General features: G+C 48.5%; 11 protein-coding genes across 11 annotated transcripts; 4 read left to right on the plus strand and 7 right to left on the minus strand.

Moving 5' to 3' along the window:
• Window positions 1-339: 339 nt before the first annotated feature.
• On the minus strand, window positions 340-1,174 carry N7525_004906 (uncharacterized protein; the record flags this gene model as incomplete). The annotated part of the gene is made up of 2 exons (XM_002565341.1): window positions 340-1,010; window positions 1,063-1,174. The coding sequence occupies 2 exons, from the start codon at window positions 1,172-1,174 to the stop codon at window positions 340-342; spliced, it is 783 nt and encodes a 260-aa protein (XP_002565387.1).
• Window positions 1,175-2,035: 861 nt separating this feature from the next.
• On the minus strand, window positions 2,036-2,857 carry N7525_004907 (uncharacterized protein; the record flags this gene model as incomplete). The annotated part of the gene is made up of 1 exon (XM_002565340.1): window positions 2,036-2,857. The coding sequence occupies one exon, from the start codon at window positions 2,855-2,857 to the stop codon at window positions 2,036-2,038; it is 822 nt and encodes a 273-aa protein (XP_002565386.1).
• Window positions 2,858-3,824: 967 nt separating this feature from the next.
• N7525_004908 (uncharacterized protein) lies at window positions 3,825-5,444 on the minus strand (the record flags this gene model as incomplete). Its single annotated transcript, XM_002565339.2, has 1 exon — window positions 3,825-5,444. One exon carries the CDS (start codon window positions 5,442-5,444, stop codon window positions 3,825-3,827), a length of 1,620 nt encoding a protein of 539 aa, XP_002565385.2.
• A 787-nt stretch (window positions 5,445-6,231) lies between these two features.
• N7525_004909 (thioredoxin family protein) lies at window positions 6,232-6,799 on the plus strand (the record flags this gene model as incomplete). Its single annotated transcript, XM_002565338.2, has 3 exons — window positions 6,232-6,274; window positions 6,373-6,451; window positions 6,508-6,799. The coding sequence occupies 3 exons, from the start codon at window positions 6,232-6,234 to the stop codon at window positions 6,797-6,799; spliced, it is 414 nt and encodes a 137-aa protein (XP_002565384.2).
• Window positions 6,800-7,389: 590 nt separating this feature from the next.
• N7525_004910 (SIMPL domain-containing protein) lies at window positions 7,390-8,151 on the minus strand (the record flags this gene model as incomplete). Its single annotated transcript, XM_002565337.2, has 1 exon — window positions 7,390-8,151. The coding sequence occupies one exon, from the start codon at window positions 8,149-8,151 to the stop codon at window positions 7,390-7,392; it is 762 nt and encodes a 253-aa protein (XP_002565383.2).
• A 460-nt stretch (window positions 8,152-8,611) lies between these two features.
• N7525_004911 (uncharacterized protein) lies at window positions 8,612-9,060 on the plus strand (the record flags this gene model as incomplete). The annotated part of the gene is made up of 2 exons (XM_061213213.1): window positions 8,612-8,776; window positions 8,830-9,060. The coding sequence occupies 2 exons, from the start codon at window positions 8,612-8,614 to the stop codon at window positions 9,058-9,060; spliced, it is 396 nt and encodes a 131-aa protein (XP_061070234.1).
• A 357-nt stretch (window positions 9,061-9,417) lies between these two features.
• N7525_004912 (heavy-metal-associated domain-containing protein) lies at window positions 9,418-9,731 on the minus strand (the record flags this gene model as incomplete). The annotated part of the gene is made up of 2 exons (XM_002565336.1): window positions 9,418-9,569; window positions 9,644-9,731. 2 exons carry the CDS (start codon window positions 9,729-9,731, stop codon window positions 9,418-9,420), a joined length of 240 nt encoding a protein of 79 aa, XP_002565382.1.
• Window positions 9,732-11,506: 1,775 nt separating this feature from the next.
• N7525_004913 (putative ABC transporter) lies at window positions 11,507-16,136 on the plus strand (the record flags this gene model as incomplete). The annotated part of the gene is made up of 4 exons (XM_061213214.1): window positions 11,507-11,891; window positions 11,953-12,510; window positions 12,570-16,039; window positions 16,107-16,136. The coding sequence occupies 4 exons, from the start codon at window positions 11,507-11,509 to the stop codon at window positions 16,134-16,136; spliced, it is 4,443 nt and encodes a 1,480-aa protein (XP_061070235.1).
• Window positions 16,137-16,758: 622 nt separating this feature from the next.
• N7525_004914 (uncharacterized protein) lies at window positions 16,759-17,713 on the minus strand (the record flags this gene model as incomplete). Its single annotated transcript, XM_061213215.1, has 3 exons — window positions 16,759-17,155; window positions 17,223-17,570; window positions 17,679-17,713. The coding sequence occupies 3 exons, from the start codon at window positions 17,711-17,713 to the stop codon at window positions 16,759-16,761; spliced, it is 780 nt and encodes a 259-aa protein (XP_061070236.1).
• Window positions 17,714-18,586: 873 nt separating this feature from the next.
• Window positions 18,587-20,692, plus strand: N7525_004915 (DUF4246 domain-containing protein; the record flags this gene model as incomplete). Its single annotated transcript, XM_002565333.1, has 1 exon — window positions 18,587-20,692. The coding sequence occupies one exon, from the start codon at window positions 18,587-18,589 to the stop codon at window positions 20,690-20,692; it is 2,106 nt and encodes a 701-aa protein (XP_002565379.1).
• Window positions 20,693-21,118: 426 nt separating this feature from the next.
• On the minus strand, window positions 21,119-21,618 carry N7525_004916 (uncharacterized protein; the record flags this gene model as incomplete). The annotated part of the gene is made up of 2 exons (XM_061213216.1): window positions 21,119-21,194; window positions 21,251-21,618. The coding sequence occupies 2 exons, from the start codon at window positions 21,616-21,618 to the stop codon at window positions 21,119-21,121; spliced, it is 444 nt and encodes a 147-aa protein (XP_061070237.1).
• Between the last annotated feature and the right edge of the window lie 1,423 nt (window positions 21,619-23,041).

Consider the following 23,041-nt stretch of genomic DNA (forward strand, 5'->3'; position numbering starts at 1 on the left):
TAGGAGACGAGAAGACTATAAAATGTGTCCTCTCTACCCCTACCAAGTTGCTCCATAATTTAATCATTTAACACCACCTTCCTTTGTAGGGGCAGTCAGTCTTGTTGGCTTCAGCGAACCGTTCTCGTGGTCTGTGTTCTCTGGCAGATATCCTTGATCCTCGTCTCATCGGGCACGTCGTTGAGGTCTGTTAGCTTCATGTGGGCGTTGGTTGTAGTTGAAAATGTGAAGGCGAGCAGCTTCTCCAGTACTTCGCAAATAAAGGGGTCAAGACAAGGGTATAGACAGGGACCGGCTCATCTTCCTCCGCTCTGTTGCAGTTATTCGTGCCTGGGCTTTTTAGGCTCCCAGCTGGATCTTCGTTATCGTCTCCAGATTGATTATCATTCTTTTCTTTGGATTGGTCTTCGGCTCGATTTTTGTCTTCGTTTCTGGCTTTGCCTTTGTCTTTGTCTCCGGTTTGGTTTTCGGATCTGGCTTGCTCTTCGTCTTTGTATCTGACTTGTCTTTTGTCTCTGGCTTTGGCTTAGTCTTCACTTCTTGCTTTGCATTGGTCTTCGCCACCCGTCTAGTTGTGATCTTTGGCGGTTGTGGCCTTGGCTTTGCGTCCGGTTTTGCTTTGCTCTTCGTCTCTGATTTGGTCTTCGCCTCTTGCGTTGGCTTGGGCTTTGCGTCTGATCTTAGCTTGGGCTTTGAGTCCAGTTTTGCTTGACTTTTCGTCTCTGGCTTGCTCTTCGTCTTCGCGTCCGACTTGCTTTTTGCCTCCGGCTTTGGCTTGGTATTTGACTCCAATTTTGGCTTGATCGTCACGAAAGTTATTGTAGGTCCGACCGATTTCGCTTTCTGTTCTTTTTCAACCATCTTGATATTTGGGGTCTCGTTATCGTCAGATTGATCGAGGTCAAAAATATTTGGGTACAAGCGTTTCTCTAGAATCTCATTCGCGTCTTTGTCAGCGTAGTTGGGCACCTGAGCATTAGCGTCATTATCAGCCTCAGCCTCGTATTCGTCTGCATTGGACTTAGCGTCAGCAGCACACCACCCCCAGCACCTTCCATGTACCCGGCTTCCTCAGCGTCACCTTCCCTGCCAGTATTTGCTGATTGTTTGCCGTTGCTGGGGCGTTAAAAACAGACGTGGTCCACATCGGATTCCCTGCCATGCAAGCCACCATGACCGATTCAATAATTGGGCCGCAGTGCATACTCGAGGATAACGGGGTTATTATTTTCTCTCATTCTGACTGTTTTCTTTTGGCCTTAGTGCCTTGATATGTCTCTCCCGTATTGTGGCAGACGGAATACCACTAGTTGGACGAAACAAAAAGGGAGAGATATATAATCAGAAAGGATACAAACTTCACCGTCTCCTACGATAGCTTAAGGCAAATATTCCATAGCGCAAATGAAGTAGTATTGGTGAAGCTACACTAGTAGGTTCAGAGAAGCAGAAAGGAGAGAGTTGTATTGGAGAGGGAGGAAGCGAGCTCCCACTACAACTATCTACATGCTACCAGAGGGTGAGGGCCTAGACCCACATGTGGGGTCTCTACCACAACAAGTATGTGTATGTACTTCAGAGATATTTGACTAAATCCTAACCTGCAAGTCATCGAAATTGAATTAGGCAAACTTTCAAAAGCGCGTTACCTAGATTGGAGTTTCTGCTTTTCTACTCTTGCAGTCTTAACTAGTCAAATCCCCTAATAGGGAACGTGAAATACTAATTATTGCTACCTTACGGAGTGGGAATCATGAGGGAGACAATGGATCTCATTGCTATGTCCTGTCTGAATGCCGCCAGGACTGTAGCCAGGACCCTTTTTTTTTGGATTTTTGGGTTTTCTTTCGTAGTATCACAAAATTCTCCAATCCGTTCAGTGCAGGTGTGGTGCCCATCTTTCACGACCTCATTAGTTGCAAGGTCGGGCCAGTCCACAACATCACAAAATTCTCCAATCCATTCAGTGCAGGTGTGGTGCCCATCTTTCGCGACCTCATTAGTTGCGAGGTCGGGCTAGTCCACAACAAAGCACCTACTCCCATGCCGGGCCGCGTCCTTTGGTGCTTTGTCTCCAGCTGCGGTAAGAGATATCCCGTCCACGGCTTCGGCCTCGCCCTTCTCCGTCACCTCCCATAGTGGAAGCCTCAGCAGCCGGGATGCTGGGGTTGCGGGATTCATTGACCATGACCTTGCAGTAGTAGACGAACATCTGATAGTTGACGGGGCGTCCCAGATCCTTCACCTCCTCTTGAATGTAGGGAGCCTTCAAGACCTCTCCGTGCAGCTCGTTCAAGAGTCGGTCAAGCGCAAAGTCGCAAGAGGGCTCATGGTTCTCTGTCTTCAGGCGGTTGAACTGGTTCTGGTAGGCCATGATAAAGTCTGCAGCCGTGGCGAAGCTACCACGTTTGATTTCCTCCCACTTCCTCAGCTCACGCGCAAGGAATTTCGACTGGTTGGGCAGACTCAGCCGCCTGATGGTGCTGAACATTTCGTCGGCGTAGGTGATCTCGTTTGGGTGCTCCTTCACTTTGAGTTGGAGCGAGGCATCCACCTGATTGTACAGCCAGCGCGAAACAGCGAGTGTCCAGAACTTCCATTTTTGGTATTCGTCGTCCCTTGGGTGGGGCTTCGGAAGATCACTGTCCACAAGTGCATCGAGCTTGAAAGGTCGCAAGGCATGAAGGACCTCATTGCCCCAGACTGTAAGACTAGAGTCTGGCCTCAGCTTCTGGATGTTCAGAAGGGTTACCTGAGTCGGCTTGGGCAAATCAGCGACCTGAGTGCGTGGAACTCGAGGTTGTTCAGGCTCGGCATCATGCCGGCCGGCACGAGGGTGGTTGGTGAAGAACGACATGGTAGAGGAATAATTGCAAAGATGAGCGTGGTGACTGAGCTTTGTAGACTTGAAGAAGATATTGTTATCAGATCATTGTGTTTTGCCTGGTGAATGAATTCAACTCACTGTGGTTGGTGCTTCCAGATAGAACTGTATGTTTATCTGACTGAAGAAGTGTCCGCGGTGGATGTGAGAGGAAAGAGAGAAAGGAAGAAGAGGAAGAAGAGAAATCAATTTAAAGCCTTCGTTTGCTTCCGAAGATGGGACAAATGAGATAGCAATCGCGCAGAGTCAACATAACATAACGCTTATGTCGGGGTAGGTGAAGCCAGGTACTCTCATTCTACAAAGTTCAACTGTCATGAATAAGCGCTCTTTCCATTCTTGAACGCCAAGAAAATATCGTTTTAGAAGGCTCGACTAACAAGGTATCTTCGATTGATATAACTTCAACTGAAAATGTACTGGCGCGCATGTCCAGTCACTTTCTCCATGCCCCGAACGCCGTGAACTACCACGCATTTTGGTTTTGGTTTGCAGACCTGTAAGCCATATTATAGTCACTTATACATCTTCTTAAATCTGATCAGATATTTTTTATCTTGCCGTTTCTTCGAAGTAGGAAAAATGTCCTGGGAAAGAACGAAAAGCGTGCGTCCCTTAGGGCCAGAATGTCACGTGCCTGGTGCTCTTGCGATCAATGAAGCTGCAAAAAGACCAGAAATCTGAACGTATTGTAAAGATCTTTCCTACAGATTTTGTACACGTCATCCCATAACTGCGGTTCAGGGGACATGTTTGATAGTTGGCTTCCCTGCACTCCATGTAGATTGTTCCATATCATCTATGCATTTGAGGAGTTCCGTTGCAAGTTTGAAACTAGGTAGCCTCACTGATAGTACCTAGTAGTGCTTAGCTATATACCATAGTCTGCACATTTATCTATATGATATCCCGGCTATTTGAGCATGGCTCGGCGCATTCCTTAAGCTCCGACGTTTCCACCTGCCATGTTCCGCTTCTGGGAAGCGATGGCCTTATTCTTGGGTAGTGATGTTTTCCATGCCTTTATTCCCGAATTGAAGCCCTCATCAATCTGCTCCAGTGTAACCCCAGCTGTTTCTGGTACGAACAAGAAGGTCAAAATCCCAATGACCGCGGTGACCCCAGCATAGAAATAGCCCACATTGGGACCCATGTCCCCGTAGGCCGCGCCTAACATGTAGGGCGTCCAAAACGTTGCACCAAAGGCAAAAATACCATAGAATACTGTTGTGTTGGCTTGGCCAAAGGTGCGAAGTGAGACGCTATGCATCTCCACAGAAGACAGGTTAGCACTAGCAGCAATAGTCCCACCAAACACGAAAGCCCACAAGCACAGAAGAACAACCGTCACTATCTCAGCAGTTTCATCCATTCCAAGAGCAGTGCTCACAGATGAAAGAGTTAGCATACAGACGGCCATGACAATGTAGCCCGAAAGCATGGCAACTCTCCTCCCGCCGTATTCCACAATGAACGGGCCAAAAAACGATCCTCCTAGGATGCACAAGCCAATGATGACATTGATTAGGTACGGGTCGCTGATGCCAACTCCTTTGAGAAATAGTGTAGCGTACGGTTGCACAAACTGGATACCAGTAATGGCGATTCCAACCATGATCATGGCGGATGTCAAGGTGCGACCGACATGCTTCCTACTATAAATATCAAAGAACGAAACAGATTTTAGGCTTTCACGCTCGTTTGCAAGGTTTGTCCTGATATTATCAATCTGCGCGGTGATCTCCGGGGAATATGGACTCTGATTGTACAGCACGCTGAACGAGATCCGCGCCTCTTCCTCTCGGCCATGTCCCATGAGCCAGCGTGGAGACTCAGGGAGCATCAGGATCCCAGCACCGAGAATCACTCCCAGGGGTATTTGGCATAGAATGGGTGTCTTCCACTGCCAGTCGTTGGTCGGCTCCAGATGAGCAGAACCCGCGCACACCGCAAAAGCAGCAACATTCCCCCCAGCAAGCCCGACATTATACAACCCTAAAGACAGCCCACGCTTGTTGGCCACGATGCACTCGGAGCCATACGTGACACTGGCTGCCATTAGCTGTCCAAGACCCACAGCACTGATCGATCTGCACACCATGTAGCGCAAGAAGCTTCCACTGGTGCCAAGCATTCCAGCAGCACCGATAATAGCCAATGTGCATCCAGCCTGGATTGAACCCCTGCGTCCAATGTATTGACCTGTCACGCCCGCAATCCCGCCTCCGATGGCAATGAACAGGAAGTTGAGGCTGATGAGTGATTGTTGCAGTGGCGTCAATGAGCAATACTGGATGTTGGCATACGTGTTCGGGTCTAGGACTTGCTCGCAGCTTCCAAATGCGTGTTTGTAAGAAGGCATGATAAGGACCGTGCCGGCGTAGCCATTGTCAAAATTCGAGATCCATGCGGAAAACGAGACCCATAAGGAGAGGCGTAACATCGATCCGGTCGTGCTCGGAGCATTACTTGTGGTAATGGGCTGGACGATGGAACTGGCGCATGTGTCATTAGAGCTGGACTCGGGCTCTATTTTCGATTTTTGATTCTGCAAATTCATTTCCAGCGGGTCTTGAGTATGAGAAATGAGGGGGTTGTTAGCTGCGTTCAGGTCATGACTATTGACGATGAAGGTATGGAATTCTTAGCTAGAGCTCCTGGATGCTGCATTCCAGAGTAAAAGTACACACAAATTATCAGAAAGAATGTGAAATATGATGTCCACCAATCGGGAGGCGGGTTATATATATTCAATATGAAGTCGATATTTCAAAGCATCGTTTTTTGAGTATTATCGTTTGATATAGTGGTTCATCTCGCTTCAGAACCACCACAAACTAGAGCGCGCTATACTCAAAAAATGAAAACACACTCCTGACGAATCCGATATGAAAGAAACAAGTCCTTTATCACCGGCCTTGAGGGTATCGTAGGGGTGTATCACCGTGGCGAAACCTGCATTCAAGATACTCTGGCACGCCTTCTTTCTTGATATTATTTACTTGTTATCTTTGCCGACTACATAGTACATATATCAATATCCTCTCTCAATCAGGTCCGAATGGCATGTACAAAATATCTGGATTTGTCTCCAGATCATCACACACTACTTGTCCGGCCGGTGGTAGACGCTTTTGGTGGCTGCAGTCGGATTAAACTCACTAGATCCCCGAGACCCAGGTTTAGCTTGATCACAGTAAGACATTTTCAAATGAGACCTACTTGAGACCAATCATTCCCCCTCAAATGTCGGGATCGCGTGCCTCTCATTAGGGCATAGTGTCAGGTCACGTGCCACGCCAAATAACACGACGCTCCACCAAATATCTTGGGAACGACAACTGAAGATGGAGCTCAAGACCGTCCTAATTCTCACTGCGATATACATTGGTGAGTACTTCCACGCACCACTTTCCATCTCAACCTTCGAAAACACCCTTGAAAGACCTCCAGCAGAAACAAACAACCAAACACTAACCCCTCATAAGCTATCCGCCTCTTCTTTAAGTCACGCAACTCGAGCTCAGCAGCAACCATGTCTCACGGAAAGGTCACCGAGATCGACAAGTAAGTCGTACTTGCTTCAGCGCTCAATAAGTTAAATTCTAATATCTGCCCAACAGCCAAGTCATCTTCAAAGCCCTCACCTCCTCCGGCCCCGTCGTCGTTGACTTCTTCGCAACCTGGTGTGGACCCTGCAAGGCCGTCGCCCCCGTTGTCGGCAAGCTGAGCGAGCAGTACCAAAACGTTCGTTTCATCCAGGTGGACGTGGACAAGCTGCAAAGTGTGGCGCGGGAACTGGGCGTGAACGCTATGCCCACCTTTGTGGTGTTCAAGGATGGCAAGGAAGTCAACCGCGTTGTTGGCGGCGACATGAAGAAACTTGAGGCGCAGATTAAGGAGATCTCTGCATAGACGCTTTGCGCTTTGTCTTGGTTTATCGGTAGCCTTTGGGAATATCGGAGTGGTGGAATCGATCCCCGTATACTTGGGGAACTGTATGGTTATTTGTCGGTATAATCAGTGTAACTCACGAATCACGAATTGAAACGGTGACTTAATCCTACGCAAGTGAATGCATCAATTGAAGCTACACCATGCGCACATCGAGATACGGGTCACTGTGAGCGTCCCGGATCGACACCGACTTAGGCATTAATACATATGCAGCGAGCTTCAGGCTGCGCGGGATGGTTTCTTAGTGCCCTACCACTTGCCGCCTTTTGATCACTGAGTGAAACAGAGCATGGGCCGGAGGCCTAGAGGCCGGGACGGTTAGATACAGGCACCTAGCGAGTATCTAGGATGTATGAACGGGACGTCTCAAAACTGGTGTCAACGACATTCTTCGAGTATAGCTCTAAATCTACCCGGGCCAATATCATTCTAATTCCCTTCAAAAATAATATGAAGCTATGGAAAGTACAATTGGAAATCACAAAAGCATACCTAGTGCAAGAGCATATCCAGTGCAAGATTACCTTCAAAATATCCAAGGCAACGTCTCAACTATCTGCAGCCTGGAATTCCACTTGCACTTGATTCGTATAGCGAATCAACTGCGGACTCAAATCAAGTGCCATGGGAGCGCCTGAATCCGAGCTCATGTTGGAAGCAGAGGGAAAGACAGCCGCCTGTTGTTGCTGTTGTGCCTGTATTTGCTGCATCATCAGATGATGCTGGGCATATGCACTATACCGTCCAGTGTTCATTCCAAACTGTACTCCACCCGCCGACTCCCTTATTTCCACCGCAACGACTTCTCGTCCAATGACCCTAGCATAGTCGCTTGCTTTCCTGACGGCGTCGCGCATTGCCTCCTCACGGGATTCGGAACTCAGAGCCTTTTGCGTCACCTCGGTGAGACACCACTCGAGGGACTGGATCTCGATGTTGGGGTAAGAAAACAACCCCCCAACGACTTCGTTAAGCTTGGTGAAGTCCTGGAAGAGTGCATTGAGCGACAGAGTCGCATGGTACACAGTAGGTAGAGGCTTGCCCGACTTATCGCTCGGTACTTGAGACCATGTTTGTAGCGAGGTGGAAGAGAAAGAGGTCACTGGTGAGCCTTTGATTGTTTCGCCGGTCTCCGTTTTGGGCGACAGGTCTTTAAAAAGCCGGTTGATCTCGTTAGATGTCTCGGTGACCTCCTTGGACACGCTTTCTCGGTTTTTCCCAGTTGCCTTGACGACGAAGCTGAGGGCAGCTCGTTCCGGCTGGCGTGTGGTGGACGAACTGCCGTCTAGCACGATCTTGAGTGGGGCCATTTTCGTCTTGAAGGTTGGGAAAGAGAAGTTGTCTTGTTTACGAATACCTAGGTAGAGGCAGAGCTGTGCCCACTAATACCTGAGAGTGGAACCCCCAAAAACGCCTTGGAGGCTATTATTGGCAGTTGACGGGGCCGCATTGCGGGGTACTGACCTTGCAAGTTCGCCTTACGGGCACATGTCTACATGTACTGTTTGCATCCGTGGATTTTCTGCTCTCTAATCCTCAGAATATCGCTTGGACAAGTCTGTGTTATAGACAAATGGCACCTCCCAACTTTAACGATCTCTTGGTGTGTTTGACATGTTTGCATTGGGAATATCGATAGTGTACAGGGGTGCATTCTCGGACGACGCGAAAATCGCGCAGACATATATCTATCCAGTGGACCTAGACCCATAGTACTGCTTCAAAACTCCATTTCATTTTCTCTCGGGCCATTTTTCTCATATATTCAAAATGTCATGCAGCGACTGCACCTCAGACAAACCCTCAGACAAACTCTCGTCTAAGTCTAACCCAGACCACGATGACGGGTCCGTTCTACAAAGACTCGTGCAATTAGTCGTCAAATATCTACCGGAAGGATCTGCCTTGCTCTCATCCTCGTGTTGTTGGCTGCCCGTATGTTATTTTCCATGTTACTAGGCTGTTGAACGCGTGTGCTAAATTTCTAGACTGTCCTGGACTTTCTCTTTGCGGGTTCGGTGGCCACTGCTGGCATTGAGAAACTGCGAAACGCTTTTCTGGCGATTTCCATTTTGACTCTTGTATGGGGCGTGTGGCGCGAGGGGCTCAGTCCTAGAATGCTGTGGCGCATTGCGATCTGTGTCGGTTTGTCGGCTTGGGAGCAAGTGAATCGGGTGGGAAAGGTCGATGGCGAGGGGCATCACAGCTGTCATCATTAAGAGCCGACGACGGGGTTTCTAGGTGAAGGATGTGAAATCTCTTTCTTTCTTTTTTCTTTTTGTTTTTCCATAACACTAGTATGCATCGACTCTATGCTGGAAGGATTATCAACAGGGCACAATTTTGCCCGGCAAATGAAAAATTACGGTGCACGTAAAGACCATAAATGCTCTTCTTCATAAATAGCCTAATTTTCATAAGTAGGCTAACGTAGATGTTGTCGCTTCTCAGAAGCACGCCCAGACTTGCTCCGACAGGGTCTAAACGGACGTGTTTTTCATCGCTCGTAATTCCGATGAAGTTGGAACTGATGGAGTACTATATCATCCAGCAATGACTGACATGGTCTAACGGCCTTAAACAGTCTGAGCAACTCCATCAGCCTCCCCGCTGCGCACGTTCTTGCCCTTCGCCTTAATAGCCCCCAAAACGGTTTCGTAGGAGAGAGAAGGTTCAGCCACCACGAATACAGTTTGATCTTCAAGGCAAATAGAGGAATCCTTCACCCCTACACCGTACAAAAGTGAAGATGTCAGTGTCCTGAAAATTATAACCGGATATAAAAGCAGCACTAGGACTCACCGGTCAAGGTTTCCACAGCTTCCTTGATAGCCCCGGAGCAGCCGCTGCATCCCATGTGGACGTTGAACTTGTACTGATGGTCCGGCATTGATTCGAAGGTGAGATTTCGGGGATTGATGGAAGGGAAAGAGGGAGAGCGGGATAGGCACATAGATAAGTTTGGTAGTATATATATATATCTTAGCAGAGCTGGAGTCAAATTGTTGAAACCAACGTTTATGCCGGAAACATGTCAGTTCTTCTTTTCTATTCCATCCAGTTGGTTCTTCTGTGCGGCATTTGTGCGTAAAGTGCTTCGATTGATATTACCTGTCTCGGTGCGGCCCACTGCGCGAATTGTGCGATTTGCAGCTTGCAACTGGCAACCCCTGTCCATTCATCGTCATGTCTCGTATATGACCAAGTACTTTATCGCGGGCTCAGTACCCGTGGACGGAGTAGATATCCATCAAGGAATAAATGGATAGATTGATAAAAAGTGACCCACCTATCACGTGGTTGCACTATTCCTTCTTGGGCCAAGCCATCCGGTGGAAGTCATCCTACCTAGGGATGCTGTGAAATACTCAGCGGGACCCCTATAAATCGGCGCCACTGGGGAAATTGCGACCGCTTAAAATATAGTAGAATATATGGAGCGACATATTTACGGATAATTTTGTGGAAATATTGAGAGCATTGATTGGTCTAGAAACTCCGAATACGCACGGTGGCGCACGTCCTGCACGCGGGCTTTCCCAATAATGACATGGTGTTCAGTCCACGAATGTATCAGTTGGTTTATTACTCCGTGGACTGATGCTTCCAAGGATATGTATGTTACCTTCTCGAAATGTTAGCCTTTTACGGCACTACAACATACATGGCAGACCAAGATATGCCGGCCGAAGATATCCCGGGGCTAACCAGATGAGTGCTGATACAGAATAAAGGGCCCAGTAATTCCTCAATTTGATATTTCTGAATCAAGGTTACTAAGTTGCCTAAATGCAAATGCGCACTAGGCATCTACAACATAGATACCTTAACGAAAATATTGTTCTGATGCCAAACTGCAATGTACATACTCTGTACAAGCCTATGCGTAGGGAGAGCATGCAGTTGATTCGTATTCTCTATAAATGGATCATAACCACGATATTGAAAGCCAGTTTTCCCAACATCGATGAACGGTTCAGGGTCTATCCATGTTCAGTTATATTGTCCTTGCCTCTACTCCGTAAAGTGGAGGACACTAATTGGCTCTCCACAACCCTAGATCGATAAACGCTCCGAACCCTTTGCTCTAGAACAAGATCTTCTGCAAAATGCGATTGAATTTATAATCATAGCTGCAGAGTGATCACGAGTAACGAGTCATCGCGAGTCATGTTGACTGGGTTTTTACGCTTTAACCCCGTTTAGGTGCCCGTCTGCTTGGCATCTTCAAATCTGGTCACTCCACCGCGGAATATGCCGTCCCTGGAGGTTTGCCCCCACATTTGTTTGGGCTTTGGAAGATTCTGCTTGGACACAATTTTCTTCTGAAAGCTACCTAAGTAAAATATCTAAGACCGCTATTTTCACCATCCCTGAAAAATTTAGAGGGCTGGCCATTGAGATACTACCCGACTTATACCAAGGACCATTCGGGCTTAGCTTCTTTGTTTTCTTCTAGCTTCTTTTTTCCCCCTCCTTCTTTAAACGCTCTGTTTCAGGGGCTTCAAACGTTGATAGGATCTTACCTCTCTTATTTTGTTTTGGACCTCCCCGGGATATAATCCAATAATTCAACACACTCTTGGGGGAGCGTGGACGTGCCGGAGAGTTTATATGGGATCGGCCCTCGGCACAACTTAACTCTCCCGCACCTTAAGATCTCCAATGGCAAACATCGAGTCGGACCACAAGCTGGCCATGGCGGAAACCAGCAGCAAATCAGATGTGGACACCCTGGATTCAAACAGCTATGGACGCCAGCTGGAAGAAATTCGCATCGCCAACACACCGGCGGATACGTTCCAGACGGGTGTCGATGTTACGACCGCCGAGAAGGACTTCTCGGAGCTGAGCAAACAATTCTCCAGCATCTCGCACCAAGCCCAGAGATTATCCAGACAAGAGTCACGGGTATCTAAGGGAGTCACCAGTAAAGATATCGAGAAGGCCGAGGGTTCTACTGCATCCGATGACACATGGGATCTGGAGACAACTCTCCGCGGCGATCGTGCCGCCTCCGAAGAAGCTGGTATCAAAGACAAGCATATTGGTTGGTAGACCCTCACATTGAGAGAGAGAAAAAAAAAAAAAACAAGTACTGACTGTCCTAGGTGTGATTTGGGACAACCTGACAGTCCGTGGAATGGGCGGCGTCAAGACATATATCAAAACCTTCCCAGATGCAATCGTCGATTTCCTCAATCTACCAGGAACACTCATTGACCTCTTCGGTTGGAGAAAGCAAGGCCAAGAGTACAACATCCTAGAGGGTTTCCGGGGTCTCACACGTCCCGGTGAGATGGTCTTGGTCCTTGGCCGGCCCGGATCAGGTTGTACGACATTCCTCAAAGTGATCGCGAACCAGCGGTTTGGATACACCGGGGTGGACGGTGAGGTCCTTTATGGTCGTTTTGACTCGGATTCGTTCGCCAAAAGATTCCGTGGAGAAGCCGTATACAATCAAGAGGATGATGTTCACCAGCCTACTTTGACTGTGAAACAAACCCTTGGATTCGCGCTCGACACCAAAACCCCCGGAAAGCGCCCACTTGGTGTGTCGAAAGCCGAGTTCAAAGAGAAAGTGACCAACTTGCTTCTGAAGATGTTCAACATTGAGCACACTGCCAACACTGTGATTGGCAACCAGTTTATTCGTGGTGTCTCTGGAGGTAAGCGGAATGTTTTATATGTGCAGCAGCTCCATGGGAACAGAGTCTAATTAGCATAGGTGAGCGGCGTCGTGTGTCGATTGCAGAGATGATGATCACCTCTGCGACTGTATTAGCTTGGGATAACAGCACTCGCGGTCTGGATGCCTCAACTGCCCTCGACTTCGCCAAGTCCCTGCGGATTCTGACCAATATATACAAGACAACAACCTTCGTCTCACTATATCAGGCGTCCGAAAATATCTATAAGCAGTTCGACAAGGTCCTCGTGATTGACAACGGCCGCCAAGTATTCTTTGGTCCTACTTCCGAAGCACGGTCATATTTCGAAGACCTTGGGTTCCGCGAAAAGCCTCGTCAGACCACCCCCGACTACTTGACAGGATGCACTGACCCCTTCGAGAGGGAGTTCAAAGATGGAAGAAGTGCCGACGATGTGCCCTCCACGCCGCAAGCACTAGTCGAAGCCTTTGACAAATCGGTCTTCAGTGAAACGCTAGACCAGGAAATGAAATCTTACCGCGAGCAGATTCGGAAGGAACAGAAAATCTACGATGACTTTGAGATCGCCAACAAAGAGGCAAAGCGCAAGTTTACTTCCAAATCATCTGTATACTCAATCCCTTTCCACCTGCAAACCTGGGCTTTGATGCAACGACAGTTCCTCCTCAAATGGCAGGACAAGTTTGCATTGACCGTCTCATGGGTTACCTCTGTTGGTATTGCCATCATCTTGGGTACTGTATGGCTTGATCAACCCAAGACGAGTGCCGGTGCCTTTACTCGAGGAGGTCTTTTGTTCATCAGTCTGCTGTTCAACGGCTTCCAAGCATTCTCCGAACTTGCAGCCACAATGATGGGCCGCGCAGTTGTTAACAAGCACCGCTCATTCACGTTCTACAGACCTAGCGCACTATTTATTGCGCAGATTATTGTGGACACTGCGTTTGCCATCGCAAGAATTCTCGTATTCAGTATCATCGTCTACTTCATGTGCGGACTGGTTCTGGATGCTGGCGCGTTCTTTATATTTGTCTTGATTATCCTCGAGGGCTATGTTACCATGACAGTGTTCTTCCGAACTGTTGGATGCCTATGTCCTGATTTCGACTACGCCATCAAGTTCGCATCCGTCATTATCACCTTCTTCGTTTTGACGTCCGGATATCTTATCCAGTGGTCTGGCGCTCAGGTGTGGCTGCGATGGATTTACTTCATCAACCCCTTCGGCCTTGGATTCGCTTCCTTGATGGTGAACGAGTTTAGGCACCTTACTTTGACATGTACGAAAGACTCACTCGTGCCAACTGGACCTGGTTATACCGACATTGCGCACCAGGCTTGTACTCTAGCAGGAGGTGACCCTGGGTCCGCCATCATCTCAGGCTCCAAGTACCTTGCGCAAACCTTCAGCTACCTTAATGGCGATCTTTGGCGAAACTTCGGCATCATGATTGCGCTGATTGTTGGTTTCCTGGGTTCGAATTTGTATTTTGGAGAGACACGTCAATTCGGTGCAGGCGGCAAAACCATCACTTTCTACCAGAAAGAAAACGCCGAGCGGAAAGAGCTAAATGAGTCTTTGATGAAGAAGAAAGCAAGCAGACAGGCAAAGACCTTGGAGACTGACGCAGGATCAAACCTCAATATTACCTCCAAGTCTGTGTTCACCTGGGAGAATGTCTCTTACGAAGTGCCTGTGCCATCCGGCACCCGACGTCTTCTGAACTCCGTTTACGGCTATGTTCAGCCTGGAAAGTTGACCGCACTCATGGGAGCATCCGGCGCAGGAAAGACAACATTGCTGGACGTTTTGGCAGCCAGAAAGAACATTGGTGTGGTTACCGGCGACATCCTGGTCGATGGCAAGCCCCCAGGCACCTCGTTCCAAAGAGGTACATCTTACGCGGAGCAACTTGATGTCCACGAGGACATGCAGACTGTGCGAGAAGCGTTGCGTTTCTCTGCGGATCTGCGCCAGCCATTCGAGACACCCCAATCGGAAAAGTACGCTTACGTGGAAGAGATCCTGACTCTCTTGGAACTGGAGAACCTGGCAGATGCGATTATCGGTACACCTGAAACCGGTCTCTCGGTCGAAGAAAGAAAGCGGGTCACAATCGGCGTCGAACTGGCGGCGAAGCCTGAGCTGCTTCTATTTTTGGACGAGCCTACCTCTGGTCTGGACGGTCAATCTGCCTGGAACATTGTTCGTTTCCTTCGGAAGCTAGCAGCAGCAGGCCAGGCTATTCTCTGCACAATTCATCAACCGAATGCCGCCCTCTTCGAAAGCTTCGATCGTCTGCTCCTACTCCAAAGAGGAGGTGAATGCATTTACCACGGTGACATTGGCCATGATTCCCAGGTCCTGCTGGATTACTTCAGTCGTAATGGAGCCCACTGTCCCGAGGATGCTAATGTGGCTGAGTGGATGCTTGATGCCATCGGCGCTGGCCAAACACGTCGGATTGGAGACCGTGACTGGGGTGACATTTGGCGCACTTCTCCTGAGCTGGAACAAGTCAAACAGGAGATCATCCAGATCAAGCAAAGTCGTGCCCAGGCCGTTCGCGACAATCATGATGAGAACAAGGTGGATAGGGAGTACGCTTCACCTCTCTGGCACCAAATCAAGGTAGTCGGTCGGCGAACACATCTATCATTCTGGCGCTCAAGGAACTACGGTTTCACCAGGCTTTACACTCATGTTGTGATCTCCATTATCACGGGTCTCGTATTCTTAAAACTCGACGACTCTCGATCCTCGCTGCAATACCGCATTTTCGTCATTTTCAACGTCACCGTCCTCCCAGCCATCATTCTCCAGATGGTTCAACCGCGGTACGATATGGCACGTCTAATCTTCTACCGCGAATCAGCATCAAAAACCTACAGCCAGTTTGCCTTCGCACTGTCAATGGTTGTCGCCGAAATCCCCTACAGTGTCCTGTGCGCCGTCTGCTTCTTCCTCCCCTTGTACTACATCCCAGGCTTCCAGACCGAATCCAACCGCGCCGGCTACCAATTCCTCATAATCCTCATTACAGAAATGTTCTCCGTGACTCTGGGCCAGATGATCTCAGCTCTGACCCCGAACAGCTTCATCGCTTCTCAGCTCAACCCACCGATCGTGATTATCTTCTCTCTATTCTGTGGCGTTGCAATCCCCAAGCCTCAGATGCCAGGCTTCTGGCGCGCATGGCTGTACGACCTCGACCCATTCACTCGTCTGATCGGCGGAATGGTCGTGACAGAACTGCAGGGTCGGGACGTGGTTTGCGCAGAGTCGGAGCTGAATCTTTTCAATGCCCCGGACAATCTCACCTGTGGCGAGTACATGAAGCCGTTCTTTGACCGCGGTGGTAATGGATATATTGTCGACGATGCAGCGCAAGCTTGCAAGTACTGTGCGTTCAAGGTTGGAGAGCAGTTCTACGCGGCCTTCAATATGTCCTTTGATAACAGATGGCGGGATCTGGGTATCTTTGCTGCGTTTATTGTGTCCAACCTGATTATTTTGTTCCTGGCGGTAAGTGCAGATATTCTCCACCTTGTTTCTATCTTTGTGATTGCGATGCTGATTGATTTTGATACAGTCTCGCTTCTTGAACTTCAACCGGCGATAAACATGTGCAGCGGCATATGGTCTTGCTAACCCCTGTCGAGAGACTGGCTAACTATAAAGTATCTTTGCGTAGAATATTCTTCCCATCTAAATCGCGATATGTGTTTAAAATTTAATTCAAAATGTACTGGCTTTTCTTCATAATATCAATACATGTAATCCCTCACTCGAATGGTCCCCACAGTAGCTTCATATTCCCTCAATGACATTACGATATTAAATACATGATCCAATTGTATGCGAAGGGTTGAAAAAAGTGTGGTATGGTATCTAAAGATGGATCCCTAGTTAATGAACTCCAGCACAGTAACCATATCAGGAGCGAAAAACGACAAGGTACATCATTCGCAGTGGTAACTCAGAGAGTGTGAGGTGTAAGGTATTGCAGGGTCTTGATCGTCGGGTCCGTGGTGCTGGGAATATACGGGGAGAGAAGAACCTATGCGAAGGGCTAGCCAGGTAGAGCAATGATGACAGGTATATATATCTTTTCTCCATTCTCTCTTAGTACCACTATATCCCTGGATACCTCGTCCTTTAGTATAACAGCGACACAAAAATGGGAACAGTAACAGCAAATATAACTTTCTGAAGCAGTTGACCGGCTCTTACTCTTGGAAACGTTAGCGTGAAGATCCCCGCAAATAGTTTTTCCACTTGCTCCCTTGCGATTCCTCAGAGGGAGCTGTATATCTTGGCGGCACGTCAACGATGAGATTCAAAGGGTTTTCATAATTACCGGCCATCAACCCCAGCAGAGAAGCGGTCCTCATTCGATCATAATACCATGCACGCGGACGGTTGCAATCAAGTTTGAAGGTCTCGCGGAGTTGGGATTTCTGCTCAGGGTCGAGTGCAAAACCCCCGGGCTCTCTCGCAACAAGAACACTCCACGGTGCAATGACCAACTGCAAATTTCCGTTCTGACTGGCGATGAGAACAGCATCCACAGTCTCTGCCACAACAGCCTCCTCTCCCAACGCAATCTTCCACAAGTACTCGATGCATATACCATTTTGGCTGTGAACGCCAGAATTCGATACCTCTGGCCAGCGGACCGTCGCAATACGAAGACCTAATCTCCCACCAACGTCGTTCTAAGGTCCAATATTCCTTCGATAGTGTCGACAGTTCCTCCTGTAAGTCTTGAACGACAGTCGCGTAGGTGTCTTCCTTGGCGAGTTCCTCTATTTTCTCTTTCAAGGCTATCTCGCGTTGAGTATTCTCTCGAAGTGCAACTTCTGTCTGCAATAGCCCCTTTAGGTCGGTGGGGTACGGGGGTGGAGTGTCTCTGTTGGCGAATGTAGAGTATCGGTATCTTTGAAGAAGACAGATATCTCCAGAGCTTTCTAGCTCAAGCCCTTCATCGGATTCGTCACCCCACACGTAGTAACTTTCCGTGCACTTTACCTTCCAGCCATAACCCGGACCAGTTCTGTAAACGTGATGGTCATAGTCCAGCAGAACAAGAATGACAAACAAAAAGCGGCTTGCCAGATTCTGTCATTTTAATCGGCCAAAAGATTTGATTCCATGCAGCAACTTGACGACAGCCTTGGGGACTTCTGTGGCTGGCATTTTGAAGAGAATTGGTGGTTTAGGAGGTGTTGTACAGGGTCTACTATTCTACGCATCTACGATCTGGTTTTGCTTTCCCTGATGGCGATTGTAGGAAAGAGCCATGGGGAAGACCTTCCGGATAAATATAGTCGCTAGATTTGCCGTTGTGACAGGCGTGTACTCCGTACGGTAATTAACAATGACTCATTTGACGCGGAGCGATACAGCTAAGCTGGGGTTAGTTTTGAACTAGCCATATATGGATTAGCGTTCGGGTACAAGCCGAGAAACAAAGTGCATATTCTTCCAAGGTTGCCATATTCTTGCCGTATTTTTGCCGTATTTTTGCCATATTTCCCCGTCCCCAATCCAAACACTCGTAGTTACCATGCTTGGCTACCTAGGTAAATTCCAGCCGAGAAGTTCCAACAACTGTCCAGAAGCCTCTATAGATCTCTACCTAGGTAGGCTTGACCTAAGCTTAGCTGTCTTGGCATCGACTTGGCATTGGTCATCGCGCCCTCTAGCTCTACAATAGTTCGAATTGGCTTGTTTACTATTCGTCACTTTCCTAGTTTAGATAAAATCTGGGCGAGGCACCGTTTAGTAGGCTACTTGGTTAGTAGTTACACGGAATGTCACCTCCAACGGAGGAAGACCTTATGAGGGAATGCGGCGACGCTGCTAGTCCAGGAACTCTCTCCTAGTTAGTTATAGGTTGATACGAGGTCCAGGTTTGCTATTATGCTTCTGCGGTCCCACCCTAAGGAGTCACATATTCTGTATGCCGGGCGGGTCTGCTGGAGGCTACCATCTTATTCTTTCTTATATTTTTACAAGTAGCCTTCTTCCATCTTCTTCATTCCAGTATCTCACCACTTCACTGAAGCAATGGCCGGGATCATTGAAACTCCCTTGGATAATAAAACAACCCTCAAAGTCCCCGGTCTCCATGATCTTCCCATCAATGTGTTACTCTCCCACGATCAATTCGCCACAGGGGTAAATGACTGGTATGGTCACATTCTCACGGTCAAAGAACTGGCCATCCTAGATCTAATAAACACCATCACCGACCGACCGGATTGGCACCGCGCCATCTTTGATCAGCAAGTTACCGCTCAATGGCGGGAAGACGCCGTTGCATCGTCGTCGCTGATCAATGACAAAACGTGGGACTGGTGCTTGCACGAGTTGCAAGACAAGGCTCGACAGTTTGACCGAGACGGCCGTTTGGTCGTCTTCAACACGAGCAGCGGTGTTTGTAAATCCGATGTGGCAATATCTTCCGACATGAAGTCACAGCTGTCGAATTTTGTCGGCCTGTTATCTCATCAAGCCATTCGGCAGAAGCCAGCGTCAGCTGTGGTAAACCTCGTCGGCCCATCTTTGTTTCCTCTTGTCTATGGGAGAACGAGAACCCTGGTCGGAGGGCAATCGTGTGGAATGGACGAGGATTCTTGGTCGTCACGCAGTAAAGAGGGCTCAATCGTTTCGGAACTCCCACAAATGGTAAAAGGGGGCTCAAACTGGTCAGCGGCCGGCGGTCGGTCCATTTGGTCCTCGAAGTTTCAGTGGCTGCCGTGTGAAGTGGAATTCACTGGTCCTCCTGGGTCTACGGATGTTCGAATTTCGTCTTACATCAACAATCTCCATCCGACAAACCACGAGATGTACTCCGCAATCGAGACCGTTATCTCCGGTAGCATCAAGCAATGGAACGAGGTTTTGGTTCGTAACAAGTGGAGGAAAGCGATTGGCCTTTTCCACGGGAATTGCGTCTCCTGGCCTCGTGGGCCCATACGAATCCGCACTTACGGAGTCGAGTGGAAAGCCCAGTTCCCTGAATGGGCGAAAAAATTGCCCGACAAGGAAAACGAGGATAAACTCTCTGCGGAGGAATACGAAGCCATGTGTGCTCAAGTGGAGGCGTACCTTCAGGAACCTGAATCAAGGGATAAGGTATACTGGGATCAGGTCAGAACGCAAAGGATCCCGGAGGATTGGAAGGCCCGCTGGGGGTTGCTTCGCACAGCTTTGACCAAGTATGGATGCACATTTGTCTTTGAGCACTCGGGCCCGGGAACTGCGTACTCGTACGAGGACTGGAAAGCAGGGAGGACTGGAAAATCAATCGTTGGCCCAGCGCACTTCGATTACGTTTGCAGTCCGGATTATGAACTGTCTAAATTCTTTGGAGCAAATCCTTGGTTGACACCCTACGAATGGATGTATAAACCAAAAGAAGAGGACCCTGACGATCACCAGTTCTACACGCTTGCATTGCAGGATGAGTTTCGAGACCGGGGTCTCCAGACTGTCGTCCGGATCCACAGCATCGAGCTAGATCCTGAGACGCCATCCTTCCCCGGCGAGGAGTGGCACACCGAAGGAAATGCAAACGAAAGTATAGTCGCCAACGCCATCTACGCGCTTGATTCGGAAAACATGCCCGAGCCGCAAATCAGCTTCCGGCAGAGGTGTAGACTAGGGCCCCGTACCTGGGTCTACGACCGAATCGGTGCCGACGATTCGGACAACGAGGACCGTCCTGCAGATGAAATCGATGACCTAATCCTGAAGTATGCCCTATGGGATGTCAAGTATATAGGGAGGCTTTGCGGATTTGAGGACATTCAGGATAGTCCAGCCTGGCAACAGCTCGGCGAGGTGAAGATGCCTCCGGGCCGGCTGATCTCGTACCCCAACGCCTTCCAGCGCCGAATGGGCCCATTACAGCTTCAGGACAAGACCAAGCCCGGCCACTGCCGTTTTCTCACTGTGTCTCTTGTCGATCCGACCTACCGGCTTTGCTCTACGTGGAACGTCCCACCTCAGCAGACTGGTTGGACAGGAGGCGATGGCGCTGAGTCTGCGACACAAATGGATCTGGGCGAGGCCCTCGAGCTGAGAGAGGAATTGGTCAAGGAACACGCCAGGAAGGATGAAGGTGTCTTTGAGCTTGCTTCAACTCTCTCGTTTTCTGGGTTTTCGTGAACGTACGGCGTAGCCAGCTAGAATATACACACTTTCTTTACTCTGATATGTGGACTGATGCCTGCTCGCGCTACCCAGAAGCCAACGATACAGATCTGGATGTCTTTGTACCAATAGAGAAGCTTCTTGTCACAATATCTATATTTAACTAAGTTCGATATAGATAAAATACGATGTGTAGGACATAGGGCCTAAGATTTGCCTAATATACAAGGAGTAGAAACGCGATGTGGTGTATTTGGCTATCCGAGACCTTAAAGCAAAAAGTAGAAACCAGAATGTTGTATATTTTTATCCATATGCAGCTTCATCTAAAATCCATAAGTCATAGTCTGAGCCACAATTGCCAGATGTACCTGGTCCCAAACTGTATGTCGAAAAGTAAACCAGAAGCTTGATAAACCACGTTCAGTCCATGGGACTATTTCAATCATAGGCTTGAAGATACAAGCCTCCCCCAGCCCCAGTGTAAATCGACTCGTCTATCATGTATGAGATAATCCTGGCCAGCATGTTAGCATGCCTGAAAGGTGCTATTCCAGTTAGCGGGTTACTTACGATTCTGCTCGACGAGAGCCATGGTATGGCTCATGCGACTCGGGCCCTCGGAACACATTCAAAGTAGGATATGCACCAATAGCAAAGTCCGAACAGAGTCTTTCCTCCCGTGTGCAGTCGATCTTGACCAGAGGGATGTTGTCATTTTTCAGCTCCGTAGCCGCTTGCTCAAACTTAGGGGCCAAGTTTCTGGAGTGACGACACCACGGCGCGTAGAAATTAGCCAAGACCAAGTCATGCTCCTCCATGAAACCATGGAATGTCTCCTGGGTCAAAGACACGACATCGGAGTTCTTTGTACGAATATTCGCAGTAAAAGCAGTCGTCGTGGCTCCGAGGAGGCTCAGAAGATAGAGGGACGGTCGCATACTGGCAGTGCGGAAACTAGGTAACACTGGAGAATTTCGTCAAAAGAGTGGATTCGGAAGGAAACTTTGACGTTGGAACAGATTATGGGATGAAAAGAGAACCGAAGGATGGAGGATAGGAGGATTAGGCCCCAGTGCTCTTTTAGCGGGGGCTGTGCTGACTCTGTTCTCTTTGTGGCCCCCTCGCCCCAAGCGCGCTAGCCGCAATTCCAATCGAGGTGTTAATTCAAAGCTGACTGTATTTTTCGCAAGTCTCCTTAAACATCAATAGAGCCCCAATACTTACCTAGGTAGTACCATGTGCGTACCTAGGTAACACCCGTGGACGATAAACTACACGGGACGGACCGCCAGTGTGGGTAATGCTCCACATAGTTGGCCCTAAGAAACAACTGCCAACCTCCTACTGTAAGGTATCTTTGTTTGCCTTTTTGTTTGCCTAGTTAAACTGGGAGAAAAGTGCGTCCAATATACTGACTCTAATTACCCCTGCTTGGTCTATTCGCTTCCTTCCAGAATTTCTTCGCCTTTGAGAATTTGATGATGATGACACCGAAACGTACGGTCAGCGTCATGGCGAGTGCTCTATGAACAAAGTCTCTCATCTGCTTGAGTGGCAATGACAGTAATTCTTGACATACCTGGAATGAATCTATATGTCTCAGTATAGTCAGTAGACCGATACTATGTAGACGCAACCTGTATAGTCTCAAGATAGTCCTCTCGTACTACTCGCCTAACTAATGGAAAATAACAGGGACTAGCCTGACAACTAGTACTCATGTATATACTCACACTAGGCTAGTTAGCTAGATCCTGTTCGACCCCGACCCAAACCATGATAGCTAACATAAACCACACATCTGGCTTTGTATAAATCGGTCCCAAGCCAGCCACACCATCCTAGAGACCTAGGAATGGCCTCAAAGGGCAATTCATAAAGCTAATATGTTTTTATTTAAACTAGCAAAGGAATAGTTTTTCCAACCAAGCAGCATGTTAGCTCAGCAGGTGGAGCGTCGGGCTCATGACCCGGAGGTAAGTCAAGGTTCCCACGCCATTTATCCATAAAAACATCAAACTAACAATACCTAGACCCTGGATCGAAACCAGGACATGCTATATCTTTTTTTCTTCACATTTTATCGATCCTTAGTTGTGTCCTTGCCTACAGTTTTGCTCACGCAACTAGGTAGGCCTTACAGCTTCCGAGATCAAAGCGGAATTAGCTACTTTCATTAGCTGTATGAGTCCGCTTAGAAGTTCATGATCCAAAAGTTTCCAACTATTATTTTGATCCCCTTATGGGTAGCAATAATCTAGAGGCGATGCCTGGGTTACCACTTTTCTTTTCTTGCCCTTTCCCAATTAGGATACGGAGGGCTCTACCAAGGTACACCACCGAGTTACCAATAGAAGAACA

The sequence above is a fragment of the Penicillium rubens genome, assembly GCF_028828025.1.
Source record: "Penicillium rubens strain IBT 27055 chromosome Unknown utg000002l_segment0_segment0, whole genome shotgun sequence".
Taxonomy (NCBI): Eukaryota; Fungi; Ascomycota; class Eurotiomycetes; order Eurotiales; family Aspergillaceae; genus Penicillium; species Penicillium rubens.